Source organism: Atractosteus spatula, chromosome 12 (genome assembly GCF_055471065.1).
Source record: "Atractosteus spatula isolate fAtrSpa1 chromosome 12, fAtrSpa1.hap1, whole genome shotgun sequence".
Taxonomy (NCBI): Eukaryota; Metazoa; Chordata; class Actinopteri; order Semionotiformes; family Lepisosteidae; genus Atractosteus; species Atractosteus spatula.
The window spans coordinates 31,480,456-31,496,089 of NC_142717.1; the positions used below are offsets into that span (position 1 = coordinate 31,480,456).

The following is a 15,634-nucleotide window of genomic DNA, read 5'->3' on the forward strand; positions in this document are numbered from 1 at the left end:
CACACGGATGCCGCCTCTGTTTCCGTTTCCAGCCCAGAGACCCGCTTCCGCTGAAGGCTGTGGTTTGTTGTTTTAACGTTGAGTCGTTTTGGAAATACTACCCGTTTCGGTGAAGTGAACAAGCGTAAAACCCGTATAAGGTGTGGAAACGTTTTCAATTAGTGTTTGATTTTCTGTAAATGAGTGCGAGGATTCTGACTCGTACAGGATCACATTTTATACAGTGCAAAAAAATGAATGAAGCTGTTGTGTTGCTTTGCATAAAATAGGTTAATACACAAACGAATTGCGACAGTGCTGCAAATAAAGGAGTGATAACGCGCACTGGAACAGGTACTTAAAAGTAAATTAATTCATGACATTTACTGCTTATGACAATCATGTAGTATAGGATTATGTCTTATTGTGTTTTATTTTCCTGAGAACGTCTGCAAGGGTTTCTTAAGTTATAAGTAATAATAGCGTATAAAGATATCTATGAGTTTACGATTTGAGTGGTGAGATTATAAAACCACGGCGTTTCTCAGCAGATCTGGAATGGATTACTCCAGATCATTCAACTATGAAGAACGATCTGACTATATCGAGTGTAAGGTGAGTATTTAATGTATTTCCAAAAATTTCATTGACCTTCAAAACTAAGTTACAATAAATGGGAAACGCTTGGACGTCTTAGTGAAATAGAGACCGTTTGGCTAATTTCAAGGTTATTTCTCTTACTTATTGCATTGGTTTTGCCTAGCAAACTGTTATCGCTTGTAGCCAACTGTGCGGTCATTCAGGTAAGAGCAGGCGAAACAGTACAAATTAATGAACTGCTGATGAGCAAACGGTTCGAATGGCTTCCTCTCGTTTTTAACCTTTATTGTGTTGTATGCAACCAGTAAGTTAAGATCACTTTATAAGCCATATACAGTTTCTTGCATTAGGAATTTGTCTTTTCGCTTACCCCAGCTTGCTCTCCATGAGACACAGCATGCACCTGTGGCTGGAAGGTTGCTGGTTCAAATCCCGCAGCCAGCAGAGGAATCCTACTCCGTTGGGCCCCTGAGCAAGGCCCTTAACCCCAACTGCTCCAGGGGCGCTGTACAATGGCTGACCCTGCGCTCTGACCCCAAGCTTCTCTCCTTGTCTGTGTGTCTCATGGAGAGCAAGCTAATATAGTGATGTGATGTTATGTTATGATGCTTGTCATTAATGTCTTTTATTCCTAAAACCGCATCCATAAAGCTAAACCTCTTCATGCCAAATGGCTGACATATCAGCAGAACATCACTGAATTATTTCAGCATAAAGAAAGAAAAATATTTAGTAACTTATTTCCCTAACGCTTTTATCCAAAGTGACTTACATTTGCACTTATTGTTTACGGCTGGGTGTTTTACTGAAACAGTGTTAACTGAAAAAGCAGTGTTAAATAGTGACAGACACTTCCCTGGGTCAGTGCTTCCTGATCCTAACCACGTGTTGCACAAACAGTTGAATACAGGCACAGTCAGCCTTGGGAGACGATTTGTATTAAAGGCACAGTGGTGATGCGCTCTTTACTTTAAAATGTGTGAGAAAACAAATTTCAGTCAAATAAAGTGCACAGCTCCTGAAACATGTTAAAGGTGGGGCACATCACTGGTTTGATTCTAGCTTTATAAGTTTGTTTTGTTAAAAAATGTAAACCACCATGCATATGCTTTTAGTACTAAAAACAATACATAGACTAATTTATTATGCATTCAGTAGAGCTCATGTTTCTGTAACGGCCAGCGGACACAGATATGAGCCTTATAACAAGGGGCACTGAATTTACAGTTTTATCCAGTGCTGTAGTCATAGCAATAACCTTTCAAATGCATTTGATCAAGTTGTGGTATGCATTGCTTTCAGATTTGTGACATCAAGATTCAGAGTAAGACCAATTACAAGATACATCTGACCACTCCTCAACATTTACAGGTAAAGGCGATGGGTCTGGTGAGAGAGTGTAACACTGGTCCAGTGCCAGTTTTTATTAAACGCCACTTTATGTAGCTTGGGCTTTAATCTTTAAATTCAAAAGTGACATCTGTAATTAACAAATATGTGAAGATTTCCCTCATTGTTGCATTTTCTCAAATGCTCAGTTCTCAAAATATCTGGATGTATACTTGCATGACTTCTTGAAATTGGGCTGGTTTTTAATTGGTTGTATCGCCAGAATATGTTTTGTTGCCTTTTTAGACTTTTTTTAAAGTTGCAAGACTATACTGAGTTTAATCTCTTAATAAACTCACATCTTTATTATAAGGGTTCATTGTGTGGTAAATTAATTCCAACCAGAATCTTACTTTTTGATGAATAAATCTCTTGATCGGTTATAAAAACAAAAGATCTACAACAGCCATGCTTCATACTTTCTTCATTACTTTTCTCCCTTGTCTTTTTTCCTCCCTTGACACATTGTAATTCAGGAATAAGAGAATGGGGTTACCTCAGCTTGAAGACTGGCCTGAATTTGGGGCACCAGCGCAGTCTAGCAGTTTCTCATGTGAGCAAAGGAGAACACTTTAGTTATTTTGTGTGTCTTGACTTCAAGAGAATCTCCAGAGATCGAGTTGTCGTAGCTAGAGACAAAAGGATAGTTTGTATCTTGGTCTTCCAGCAGATTTTTAACTCTCAGTCATAAATATCCTCGAGTGGTTAAAAAAAAGTTTCTGCTTGAGCTGGAATCTCCTGCATTGGCCATTCTCATTTAGATCTGGACTGTTTTTGTCATATATCCTTCCGATGAGACTAAAGCCGAGGTCCCGACTCTACTTCATCATTAAATATCCCAGGTTTCTTGACATCCTTGACCAGCACCTTCAAAAGCTTGCAGGTCAAATGATTATGAGTTGAAGCCAACGAAATCTCTCTTGTTCCTTGAGCAAGCATTGTGCCCACCCAGAAAAAATCACCTTGTGAAGAAATGGGACTTTCTTGAGTTTTTTCTCAATCTTCCTATGTTGGAAGGTTCTCTGTCCTTTTGTTCTTAAGCATTTTTTGAGTACTTTCCACATCATAATTCATTGCTGAAGAAATGCGCTGCCTGTCTTGGCTGGGGTCCATCTTTCTTTACCGCTGGTATGGTTATTTCTTTTTGGTCACATGATGTCGATGCTGTCGTATCATTCGCCGAGATGGAATTTTCTGACGATTGTATATCATCTTAGATGGAAGTCCAAGTTTTTTGGGTAAAAATTAGACCTCTGCTATTTACGTCTCAAAATTCATTGCAGCCTGCTGCCGCAGCCCGTGCATAAGAGAGATGAAGTGCTCCAAAAACATTAATTTACGTAATCCTTGGACCAGTCCTTTTGCTTGGGAAATTCTGGATTTTCTAATGAGTGCCCACATCTGAACCAGTCCCCTTTAGGGTTCAGACTTCCACTTCAAATCACTGATGGAATTTATATCCAATTTTTGGGTTTGAGTCCCATCATGTGAAATTCATTCTCCTATCGAGCATTGGACTGTAAAGCCCAGCTTGCGTTCTAAACAGGTGTCTTCTGATTGTGTTACTGTGGAATCCCCTGGGAATCTGTGACACTTAACTTTGAAGTTGGTTCTCAAATATAATTCCTTTTACACTCCCACAGGTTTCCTTAGGGGGCGACGACTGTGATTCCACAGGTTCCTCTTAATGTTAAGCTGACCAGAGACACCTTTTTTGCTAATCATTTAGTCACTGTGCATGTCTGGAAATAGGTTCTGACTCAATATTACATTCTTTAGGAACATTTTGGAAATAAGGCGCACTCTGCAAATGTTTATCGTGAGTCCTTGAAGAGACAAGGCTGTACGCATCCTTCAAAAATCGTTTTCGTTGAAGAGCAGTACTGGCTGACGCCTTGAATGTTTCACATTTCTGGCATTTCTCTTTCCTTCTGTCTGGAAGGTCCAGCCTGTTTCTAAACACTTCACAGTTCTTTCTTTAACATCTCTCACCATAGAGAAATACAGACTGTTTGGCTAAGGAATGTTGCTTTGCAGTTTCTTATAACTTCTTGGTGGCTTTTCAAGATCTGGCAGGCAACTCGTTCTTGGGTTTGCTCATTTTGGATAAGAAAGATTTTCTTTTAATTTGATCTCAGGGCCACAAGTTTGCTGGACACATTTCCATGACTTTAAAAGATGATAAAAATGACTTCAGCGGGATCTGCATTTTTATCCCACTCTGAAAAAATCTAGGAATGATAAGAGGAATGGTTTTTGTGCATTGAGATTTTTTTTCGGAAAGCCTCTATGTTTTGTGAATTCACCTTTCCCGTTTGTCTTTGCTCATTTTTTGGAGCTCTCTAACTCAACCATGAAGTTTCAGTTTTAAGAAGTGAAGTGGAAGATTTATTGAGAGCACCAGTGTGTATTTCAGAAGTCTAACCCTTTTCTTAATAGACAATGTGGTGTGAGTTCAAGCCCTGTCACACCATTCACTGCTGGTGCTATGAAGTTCATTACTCCTTGGAGATAAATGTCATGTTTTTGTGCACAATATTCTTTGTCAAAGCTTTGTCCTCAGTCTATTAAGTATGAAAATGCCTGGGATTGCAAATCTTTTCAGCAAAGTAAGAATGGGATTAATTTGGGCATCCGAGTCGATAAAAGGAGGATCTATGGACAGATCATAGATATACAAAACAGGCGTGATGTTGAAAAGTCCGTTCGGAATGATTTTCATGGACATCCCAAAGCAGCGTATTTCTTGATCTAGGTATTAATATTATTAATAAAGCATAAAGCAATCCCACATCCACTAGTGCACCTCCTAAATGTAATGCACAGCTTTCTGTTGAGAGCAGTGGGTTCTGTGACTTTCATTCATCTATTGTGCCAATCTGTTTCTGTATGTACTGACTGGCTGTACTTGTTTTCCTGGATTGCACGACACAGAAAGAAGATGCCCTTGTAGCTTGTGGTAAGTAGAGCTTTTTTATCATCTTAGCTTCTCATATTATTTACTCCTATGTTCTGATTTTTTCCTATATCTATTCATCTAACCAAAATTACCTTTTCTGGTGATTAAATGTAGTTTCCTTTCCAGTAAACTGCGGAATGCAAGAGGACCACCTGACACTTCACAGTTGCGCAACAGTGTGTTTTATTAAGTTATTCTGCTGATGTAGAAAAATCTCAACATTTGCTGCCAACCAAAACTATGTATTGGTCCCAGCTGTGCTCAGGGTTGCCCTGTTTATACATTTCATTTTTTTAAAGACTTCGCTCTTGACGTTTTTGCTGGTAGAAGGCAGAGTCACTCTAAAGGGACTTCAGAACCTCTCCCAGTGGATCTTATGAACTGGGAAGTGTGCATCAAAATATCAAGAGCATTTCTGAGTGTTAAACTTGCAGCCTTGCAGTGAAAGCTCAGTGTTGTAAAAGATTCAGTTCCTGGACTGTTTCCAAATGAACTTTTGACAGTCCAAAGTTGGAGGATCCTATTAAAGAAAACATTTTAAATGGAAGTGAGAGAGTTTCCGTTAATGACAATATTCATCTTCAAATAAGTGTTTGGAGAGCTGCTCATGAGGAGGCTTGTTGATTTTGGAGTCCTGGGTACTACTGACAAAATGTGCAGTGAACTGTCTGCGGTGCCTCCTCTTACAATAAGCATCATGTGAACAAGCTCTGCGGTCTTGGCCTGTGGGAGTGCAGACTGTTTCTTTGCACCAGGCAGCCCTGGGATGAGGTATTCTGGGATCTCCAGCCAGGACATCCGACTCCTCTCAGAAGGGAACTTGTCCTGGGATTTGCTAGTCCATGTTGTGTTGTCCACTGGGGATGGAAAACGGGACCCTTACTTCCCTCTGTGGACAGATCTCCATGGGCGCAGACAAGGACAAGAGGAGAATCACCCCCCTTGGTTCATCTTGATATAATTCTTTCACAGGCCACACCTTCCACCTACATTCTGTCATAGACCGTAACAGACAGGCCTCCATGTCTTGCTGTGGTTTACAGGTGGTTCTGTGACAATTCTTGGTTTGGAACACCTGGAGTACTTGCAAAACTGCCTGTCCACTTTTTTCCTTTTATAATCCTTTTCTTTTATAATGCTCAGCATTTTAACTTTGGAAAGCTAAGCACCCAATACCATGGAATATTAAAGAACTGTGTACTGCTAGCCAGATATGTGTCCTGTTCAAAAGTCCATCAAAACTCTGCTTTGTGGCATGGCTGCCCTAGGACTGAGGTTTCATCTGCTTACCTATTGTTATATCCTTTGTCACGTCTTTATGTGGATTCAGGTCAAAAATAGGAAAACCACATCTTTTGAGCGAGTTTGGAAATTTGATCCCAAGTTATATATTTTTTGGGTTTTATCTACCTTGCACCGGCTCCTGTGGACTGTAAAATAAAATTACAAAATACTGCTGCTCACCTTTAAGTTCTCAAACAGTTTGGCTCCTGATTACATCGGTGATGTGTTATTTCCCTACACATCTCTTAATATCTTCGCTCTGCGACCCTGTTTCAGTTATAGAAACAAGGCTTTGAACATGGTTCAATGAGACTGCTCCAGGACTGTGGAATGACCTCCCTATTAGATACTGATGTCAGTCAGTCCTTCTAAATCCTAGACTCACTTGCATAACTCTAGTTTTAATTCTGTTTAACAAACTGTCTTCTGTTTTATGGTAAACCACGTTGTAATGCATCCATTAATGTAAGACTATTATCTAACAGATTAGTATCATTTAGTTTTGTGTTTGGTTCTTGGAAGCATTTTTCTTTCTGGTAAATAACATTTTAATAGGTTTGGTCCAAGAGATACCTGATGGTGTTAAATATTTTAAAGGAGAAATCTTTCCAGAGGAAGTGATGAAAAAGCAAAATTCAGGCCCTTCCACACCACACAGTTTATTCTGGCTTAATGGCTAACGTTGTTTTAAAAAAGATCAAATTATGCGGAAATAATTCAAATAACAGCAAAATAACTGTTACATACAATGCTGTACATACAGTATAATGTCTTTAACAAATAAATTTTTAAATCCTACATGTTGCTACACTATATTCTGAGTTGCCTATTGCTATGCAGATGGAAAAATGTTTTCTTCACCTAAGTCCTAGTCTTTGTTTTGTTTAGATTGGATTTCCCTTTATTCCCAGTAAATCCATGCTGTGGGTAGTTTAACAACAGGTTTCACAAGCCTAACAAATTAAAGCAGGGGCTGTGTGACTGAATCAAAGCTGAGCATCAAACTTCTGCAGGAGGATATGTCAGCAGTTATAAGTTGTGATTGTTGGTACTTTGTTAAATTAATTTTTAAAATAATATTGTTCAGATCTGATGTACTTTCATATTAGCTTTTTATATAGCCTTTTACACATCAATTTGTTCTTGATAAAACTGCAGAATTATTTCAGTCCTCTTATCCCTGTGGACAAATTTCACAGGCAAGATCCGAAGACCATATGCTGTGCGAAAATGGAATGACTTGATGGAATACCTTGATTATCTCCACCTAGATGAGCCTATAATTGGTAAAAATATTGTTTTTTTTATTATTTACAAAGCAGACTTTAATATGAAAATGAAATACCTGTATAAAGTGAGCTTGGGTTACTTCAGTACTGTCTTTTCATGGCCAATTTTATTGAAGACTTCTTGGTCAAATTATTATACTTAAAAACAGATGAAACACGCAGTATAATATGAAGATGTGGGTTTTGCTTTGTAAGAATTTTTACAGGATCCAACACAAAGTGCCCTCCTTAACCAGAACTGCTGGCAACCTTGAAATGAATAATTCTTTGGAAAGTGTGTAGAAAAAGATAATGTTTTGGTGTTTTGGGTAGTACAAGTGCTGCTGTACCCCTCTAGGTTTACACCATGTTGTTGAGGTTGACCCCAAGCAGCCTGGTGATCCCCTGAGGTATTTGTGCAGGCTGTGCTTCTTCGAGGAAGAGCTGCCAGGTCTTACTTTGCACCTGGTTAGTCGGAAACACAGACAGAGATACTTGGTAAGAAACCTTTTACTTCTTCGGTGGTTGAAAACGTTCCACACCTCGCTATACCTGTGGAAGTGTTACCGCTGTGAAATAGCGCTCCTGTCTAGCGGAATAAATCTTCAGCCTCGTTAGCTTAAAGGCCTGTGTAATAATGTGCTAAGAAAACCGTAGTGTGAAGAGAAGTATAATCTTCTGTTGTAGCTTTCATACCTGAGAAAAGGCATGTTGCTCCTAATTTCAGGTCTTTGACGTTGGGGTTTCCAATGCAAGTACTGGCATCTTCACTATCCAGCAGTGTTATTCGTGTATTGAATGTTCTTGACAATTACATTTCTTTTTAAGTTCACTGAGCCACCATCCTAGTGAGTGGTGGTCAAGACATCCAGTTGGTTTACTGAGACTTTCAATGATCCAGCTCTGAGGAGCCTCCATCCTTCCCTCTTTCAGAAAGCCTCTTATTTTAAAGGTCTTAGCATCCAGGCAGGGCGCGACTGGACAGGACAGACAGAGTGAATAGCAGTGTACTAGCACAGGGGGGCAGCTGGACTGGGTGGACAGGATGTGACTGGACAGGATGGATAGGACAGTTCTGGACTAGGACAGGGGGCAACTGAACAGGATGGACAGATCTGATCTCCAAACTAGTTTCTCCTTTGTTTACTTGCAGTCCTCACAAACACTGCTTAAAGATAAGCAGAAAGAAACATGCCTAAAGGCCTTTGAAACTGCTTTTGGTGTTCAATTTCTAGTATGGGCTATATTGCATTTTATTTATCTCTGCCCAAGCCCTTTGTAATGTCTTGCTGCTTTTGGAGTGTTTGCAGTCCAGTATGGTTTTGACTTTACCTTCTGATCGTTGTACTAGAACCTGAATAATTTCTACAAATCAGTACTCCACTGATTGTTACTCCACTCCACTGCTTGAACCACTCATTCCCTTGTGGAAGCGTGCTTGAATCCGTGTGCATACACTACCTTGCAGTATTCCAGCCTTGTGTTTGAGAGTTAACCTTTGATGTGGTACAGTTATGCTGGAAGTTATTTTCTGAAGTTTAATTTGTAGCTGTTGCCAAATGAAAGTGTGACTTCCAGTGACAGCTGTGTGATTTTCCAGGAGACCAATCGTCCTGACTTGGTAACATGGGATGCCAACAATACTGCCCAGCTGGGGAAAATCCTCAAAGCGAAAGCGGAGATTGTGGTACTCCAGGATGGTCAGGGGGTGATTGAGGTACGCGCCTCTTCATTTTACAGGCCTGTACCTCTTGTTAACCATGTCAACAAGCACAAGTGACAGGAGTCTTTCTTTAAATTTCTCATCATTTTATGGTTTATCTTAAATGTCAAGTAACATTCTCAATGTCATTTCTTTCTCGCTTCTTTTCCCATTGTGTAGCGGTCAAAGAAGAAAATATTGGAAACACAACAAAAAGAGAAACCTAGCTTTTTCAAAAAAAGTATGTTTATTTTTTGTGTCTTTCCCCTTAATTATCAAGGTCTTTGGGCACTCGGTGGTATACTGTAGCTTCTATAGCTCACTGATCTTTTGCTGAAAATATATTTGTATTTTTATACTAAGTACAGTTTGAATAACTATGTCCATGAGGAATTAACATTATCATTTTATGAGGAATTATCATTATCCTAAAGAAAATTAGCACTGAAAGTGTAAATGTTAAGACATGATATTTTGTGCTGCAAGTGTTGTAATACATGATGTTAAACTGTTATGAACTGCACAGAACAGCTTTAGACCCTAAATATTTAATTTTCTTGTCAATCTGTAGCTCTTCAGAGTCTTGTAGGTAAGGAAGACCAAAGTAGACTGCCTCGTGGGAGTGACCGTGATGGAGCATCTTGTGATGCGGATCCCGATAGGCAATACAGACCTGACTGGGGTAGGTTCTCTCCTGAAGACATGCGCAGAAGAGAGGATTGGAAGGAAGACATCGGTTCACTGTCACGTATGGATGAACGTGGTGGTCCATATGGCGCAAAAGACCTTGACAGACGCGAGTATAACCAGAGAAGATACCATGAGGATATTGGTGAAATACCCTATGAGGATGACCATCTAGAAGCTTATCATGGTGAACACCTCAGAAGACCATACCGTGAAGATGACCGCAGAGGTCCATATCATGACAAAGACAGACATGGACCGTATGGCCATGAAGAACTTGGTAGGGGTTTCCAAGGAAATGCAGAGAAACGGTATCCTGAGAATGATTTTGACAGGAGGCATTCTGGAGATTTGGATAGGAGATATTCTAGGGATTCTGCCCCAGTGTATCCTGAAGACCATCACTACAGGAGGTATCCTGATGAGGGTGGCAAGAAGTATTTTGACAGCGAGACTTCAAGAAGGTTGGACAAGGTGGAACTGAACAGTGATTATGCTGAACATGGTCGAAGTCCAGCCTATAGCAGAGCTGCCCTGGGTAAAAGACATCGGGATGATTTCCCAGCAGCCCCAGAGTTCGGTGCAGAAAGGAGCCAATTGGGTGGACGTGCTCGCGAAGATCACTTGGAACGAAGGCACACTCCCGAAGGACGCTCAAGAAGACCTCCTGAATACAGCCCGGAAAGAAGAAGAATTCCTGAAAGTACTTCTGCTAGGCGAGTTATGGAACGGGACAATTTTAATGGGCTGCCTGAAGTCTTTAAACGCTACCTTTCGGAGAAGCCAGGTACCCATGAAATGAGAGCAGATAGCGGAGCGTACAGAGAAGTCATCCCTGAAGATGGTCACAGAGGCAGTTTCCGTGGTGATTCAGCCACTGGGGGCTTCCTGGTTAAAAGTGAAAGGTACGCAGGTGAAGTGTAGATTGTGGCACGTTCAGAGTTTAACACATTCCATTCTGACAGTTTAAAACATGCTGAAACTCTTCAGGCAGATTTTAATATGCTTATCAGGGGTGCACTGCTTTCAGAATCCATATTTTTGTCACTGAATTGTTTTTCATTTAAAAAGAATAAAAGTAAATGTGCAGATTCAATAATGATTGATGGGGGAGAAAAAACATCAATTTGAGAACCCCCTCCGAGAGTCATGTGCTGTCAGTCACTGCTGGCACCTGGGCTAAATTATAAGTGGATTTGTGTTCCTGGAAGAACAGGGGCAAGTTTGTTGTTGCTGCTTAGAAGAAAACCCTTTGCATGCAGATGTTGCTTTTTCTCACATGTTTACAGATTGCAGTGTTAACTTCCTTGTTTCTACTTAGTAAATTCTATTGTTATCTCTGTAGGAACATGGAAGAGTTTTCCCATAAAAGGCCAAGACTGGATCCCCTGGCACACAAGCAGGTATTTATCATATTTCGTTATGTTAAGAAACTCAACACTGCGTAGCCTTTCTGAAACCCTGGTTATGCAATGTATAATGCTTCACACACTACAAGGTGAGACAGTTTTATATGGCCTGTTCAATGCAATAGACCTGCAGTAGATTGTAGAGGTTAAGGTGTCTTTGCTCAGGGGCTCCAGGATAACTTATGCAGTAAATGTGTTCATAGAGCCCTGAGGTTCAGGCGGTGCTAATTGGGAGATTGAGCTATTCCTTTAGCCTGTGACCAGGGCTTGTTATGTGGCCAAGCACCACCAGAGTTGTGTGAGCTTAAAATGGCCAGGATATCCTCTGCTTACTATGTATTCGCAAACCCCTGAAGTCTGGGGGGCACCTGTGAGCTCACTGTGCTGTCAGTGAGAAATACAGGCCTCTTCCAATCAATGCTTGAGGCAGTTTAAGAACCTCCAGGACCTGCAGTGATTGGTTAACCAGTAGGTACTTCAAGAAGAGAGCCTACACCCTCTGCCTCTTCTCTGTGTTTCAGATATCTTAGCTTATAGGCCAAGATGATCAAAAAATGGGATGTTGTAATATAAAAAAAAGAATTGCTGATACAAAAATAAGATAGTAGTGTGTTCAGATCTATAATAGGGAAAAATGGTCAGCAAGATGATGTATGGACCAGCATTAATGAGATTTCTACAGCAGTGGTGCTACTGTAGGTCTACGTTTCCAAATATTCCATTTCATGGGCAGCTTTAGCAAATATTTCACTGAATACAGCAAAGAGCTTTGCTTTGAAAAGTTGGTGAGCCAGCAGTTTTGGAACAAAAGACTGTTTTCAGAATAATAGACCACTTTGTCTATTACTTTATTTGATGTAATTTCTTTTTTTACCCAGGGAACGTTAGCAAGTTACCACGAAAATCAAAATCAAACTACATTAAATCCTAATGCAGTTAAAGGAGATGTTTTGGAGGCCCTGGTAAGTATAATTTAGTACAAGCAGATTTCCCAACAGACCTAATTTGCCTTTCTACAGTGACAGACTGAGTATATCTACTTGCTTATTAAACAGAAAATGTCAAATGTTTCCTGCTGTGAGAGTAATGGCAGAAGTCATAATCCTGGTTGTTTGGACATTTGTTGCATTTTTATCTGACATCAAATGAGCTGGTACCTTTTTACATTCAGTGTTTTTGGAAACATACAGGGAAGGACAGCTCTCCTAGAGTTAGATAAGGTGAATGTGCTTCAGAAAAACAGTTGAAAAACACAATCGGCAGTAAAATATTTTGTTTTTACAGTATTTTTTAACTGTATGTCTCATTTACTGGAAAAGGTCCAGTTTATCAGGGAGACATTTGTCTTCAAGAGATGCTATTGAATTGAGCTTTCACACTACCGCACTGTCCCCAGTTCCTCGCTGTAAGGTACAGTGTATGTCATAACTCTCGGACACTGAATATTATTTAGTAAAACTGAGCTACTTAAATGACAATCTTGATAAACGGAAAAGCCTTCTAAAAAAGATCAGACTCCATACATTCCCTTAAAACATTTGCTTGTAAGGTTGTGTCTTGAAGTTGACCTAAGAATTTTTATCCTTTCAGAAAAGCATTGAAATAGAAAGTATTGAAGATGCCACTTTTTTCAAAGATAAAGTCTGTGATCTTCTGAAGGAATTTCAAGCAAATAAGGCTACAGGAGTGACAGTAAGTTGCACTGACTAATTAAAATAATTTCAAGCAATTAAAGCAGTTAAAGCAATTTGTGTCATAATGTTTTTAAGGACTTAAACTTGAAATGTAATTCCACTTCATCCACCCATTCAGTATGTGTGAGGAATGGGGTTGAAATCGAATCTCAGCGCAAATAGGAGATTTGTACATTTGTAATTTGTTTATTTTTCTTTTGTTTGTTGTTGAAGTCCCCGGTGATTTCGAAAGATTACAACCACATGAGTATGGACACAGGTGTACATGAACGCAACCGATATGGAGGTAAAGAGCTTTCCTTCCTGCTCAGGACAGCAAAGACGGGACAGAGGTTTTAAAGCGACCATAGGCACTAACTGTGATTTGATCTTACCCCCTGTCATTTTAAGTGCTCAAAACCTGAGGAAAATGTAATATGCCTTGCAGTTCAATACAACACCTTCAGAAAAGATTTTCTTATGGTGCTTTTCTTATAAGAGCCATGTGCACAACAGTAATGACTTCTTATTACTGGGGTAGAGAGATAACTGAGCAAACTGGAAACGTAACTTCACTTCATTCAAATGTTCAGGATGTTTAAGAAGGAGTTCAAGTTCTTGAACTGTTTGTAGTTACAAACAAATGCTTGCAGCCTCTTTCTGAGGACAGAAGGTAGACAAAAGGCAGATGACCAGACTGTGCCGAAGCCAGTCAGAGGGGCATGCTGGGAAGATCAGTCTCGGCAGATCTTAGCGTCTCCTATGGGGACAGGGGCCGGTGTGCACATGCCTTTGGGAGCCAGAGCTCAGAAGTCCGTTTTCTCACTCCTCCTGCAGGCCATGCGGACTTTGAGCCCGTAGAAGCACCACGTGGGTCCGGCGTGCCATTGTACCGTCGGTCTGTTTCGGCGGAGCGCAAATCTTCTGACCGGTGGTCGTACCCAGAGAGACCGCGGTACGCGCAGAAGGACCCGCAGCACCTCGGAAGAAGGCCGCCCGCTGAGAGGACATTTTACCCACCACGCCCTGCGCACACTGGCGAGTCCCTCAGAGGGGCACGAGGCTCCTGGGCGGAGGGCCGAAGGCCTGGTGAAATGCCCCAAGGGAAGCAGTCGTCTTTAGAGAAAATTACATCGACGCTTTTAGAGCTCGTTTCACGAGGAACTAAAATTTAAACCACCCTTTCAAGAGAAACTGTGAGCTGTCTGTGTTGTCCAAGTGACGTGAAGAAATTAGAAGCTTTAGGTTAGTGCTTTTGCAATCAGGTCTTTTGAATCTAAGGGTTTCTCAGTCCCCTGTGGTAAAGTGAGGTATTCTGTTAATCCCTGAAATGTGTTTTTTGTCAGATTTTTTTTCAGTTTGGAATTGCCAAGTGTGTGTATATCTCAGCTTCAGCACTGATCTCTGTCCCCACATGGGACGTACAGACTCGTCCATCCGCTCCAGCCTGCTGAGTCACCCCTTATTTCATGAGCTGATGGGAGAGAAGGTGCTCCACTAACTAGGGCCGCTGTGAGCCTGCCGTTGCCTGGAAAGTCATTTCTCTGTGGACTGAGAAATCCTTGGCTGAATAATCCGAAGTCTGAGCCGATTGTGTGGCACCAGTCGGAGGAGCCTGCTCACAGTGGGCTAGTGACATCACCCAGCCTGTGACCTGCAGTTTAAAGTGTATTAAAAGCTCCTTTCAATTATATTTCTGCAGTTTCAGATTTTGTAACACCATGAGTTTGTGCTAGTATAAATTGTATACACACCTCTTGTCATAATGGCACAGCTAAAATAGGGCTGTAAATATATATATTTACAAACCTCACCCTTGTAGTTGTTTTTTAAATCTTTTTTTTATTTTTCAAATTAGCTGAATGAACAAGGGTCTCAATAACCAGAACATACCTTAGAATGCAAAGGAACAAGTAAAGGTTTATTCCATGTTGAAAAGAAAAGAGACATCGTGTTTTGGGTGTGGAGCCTTCACACACAATTAAGACGGCTCCACAGCCGAAACATTTTTCTTTTTGGTATGGAATAAACCTTTACTTGTTCATTTGCAGCCTATGCATGCTGACGCAGCTACCTAATACTCTACCATTTAATGGAAGGGGTGAAGGAGGTAAAAGATGTCTTGGGACATTTGCATCACACTGCATCAGTGAATTGCAAGCTCTTCGAATGATCATTTTTCTTATTAAATTGCAACACTGGTCTGTGATTAAATTCATCATTATAGAAGGAAACATGTCCGAAGAGTTCCAAAAACGAAAGTTAAAAAAAGTGTTTGGAAGTCATTTTTTTATCTTTTACAAGAAATCAATGTCCAAAAGTAAAAAAAAAACTGACCAAAACTGTTTTCTGATATATTTCTTCTTGAGTGGCCCTCATCATACATTCATGTGCTTTTTACTTTGTAATTTTGTATTTTTATGTTTTCTTACGTTAGAGTTTGTGAACTCCAGTGCAATGATTAAGTTAAGCTAATGACTTGTGCCATAGTTTTGTGAGTTTTTTGGGTTGTAAATGCTACATTCCATTAGTTTCTGTTTTGCGTTTTTTAGGTTTAAAATCACTTTGCTTTTGAGAAGTCTTTCTATGCCCAGTTTACTGCTATTTTGTCATCTGCTTTTATTTATAAATTCAGTGATAAGTGTTTTAAATTGTTTTTTAAAATGTTGAGAAAACTGAGTTCA

The 15,634-nt window shown here is 40.2% G+C and overlaps 1 protein-coding gene across 3 annotated transcripts; it reads left to right on the forward strand.

Moving 5' to 3' along the window:
- The first annotated feature begins 35 nt into the window (after positions 1 to 35).
- On the forward strand, positions 36 to 15,286 carry LOC148822911 (uncharacterized). Of its 3 annotated transcripts, none has more exons than XM_088929659.1 (14): positions 36 to 140; positions 531 to 594; positions 1,882 to 1,950; positions 4,903 to 4,927; positions 7,411 to 7,497; positions 7,838 to 7,977; positions 9,080 to 9,196; positions 9,362 to 9,422; positions 9,753 to 10,773; positions 11,214 to 11,271; positions 12,156 to 12,239; positions 12,868 to 12,969; positions 13,185 to 13,257; positions 13,788 to 15,286. In XM_088929659.1, exons 2-14 carry the CDS (start codon positions 538 to 540, stop codon positions 14,123 to 14,125), a joined length of 2,232 nt encoding a protein of 743 aa, XP_088785785.1. In that variant the 5' UTR covers positions 36 to 140; positions 531 to 537; the 3' UTR covers positions 14,126 to 15,286. The 3 variants fall into 3 exon arrangements, with proteins under 3 accessions (XP_088785785.1, XP_088785786.1, XP_088785787.1); XM_088929660.1 differs by lacking the exon at positions 36 to 140 and adding an exon at positions 2,445 to 2,521; XM_088929661.1 differs by lacking the exons at positions 36 to 140; positions 531 to 594; positions 4,903 to 4,927.
- The last annotated feature ends 348 nt before the right edge of the window (positions 15,287 to 15,634 follow it).

Coding starts and splice junctions, on each gene's coding strand:
- LOC148822911 (XM_088929659.1), top strand. CDS start 538: ATGGATTACTCCAGATCATTCAACTATGAAGAACGATCTGACTATATC. Junction 1,951..4,902: donor CCACTCCTCAACATTTACAG/GTAAAGGCGATG, acceptor TGCACGACACAG/AAAGAAGATGCCCTTGTAGC. Junction 10,774..11,213: donor TTCCTGGTTAAAAGTGAAAG/GTACGCAGGTGA, acceptor TTATCTCTGTAG/GAACATGGAAGAGTTTTCCC.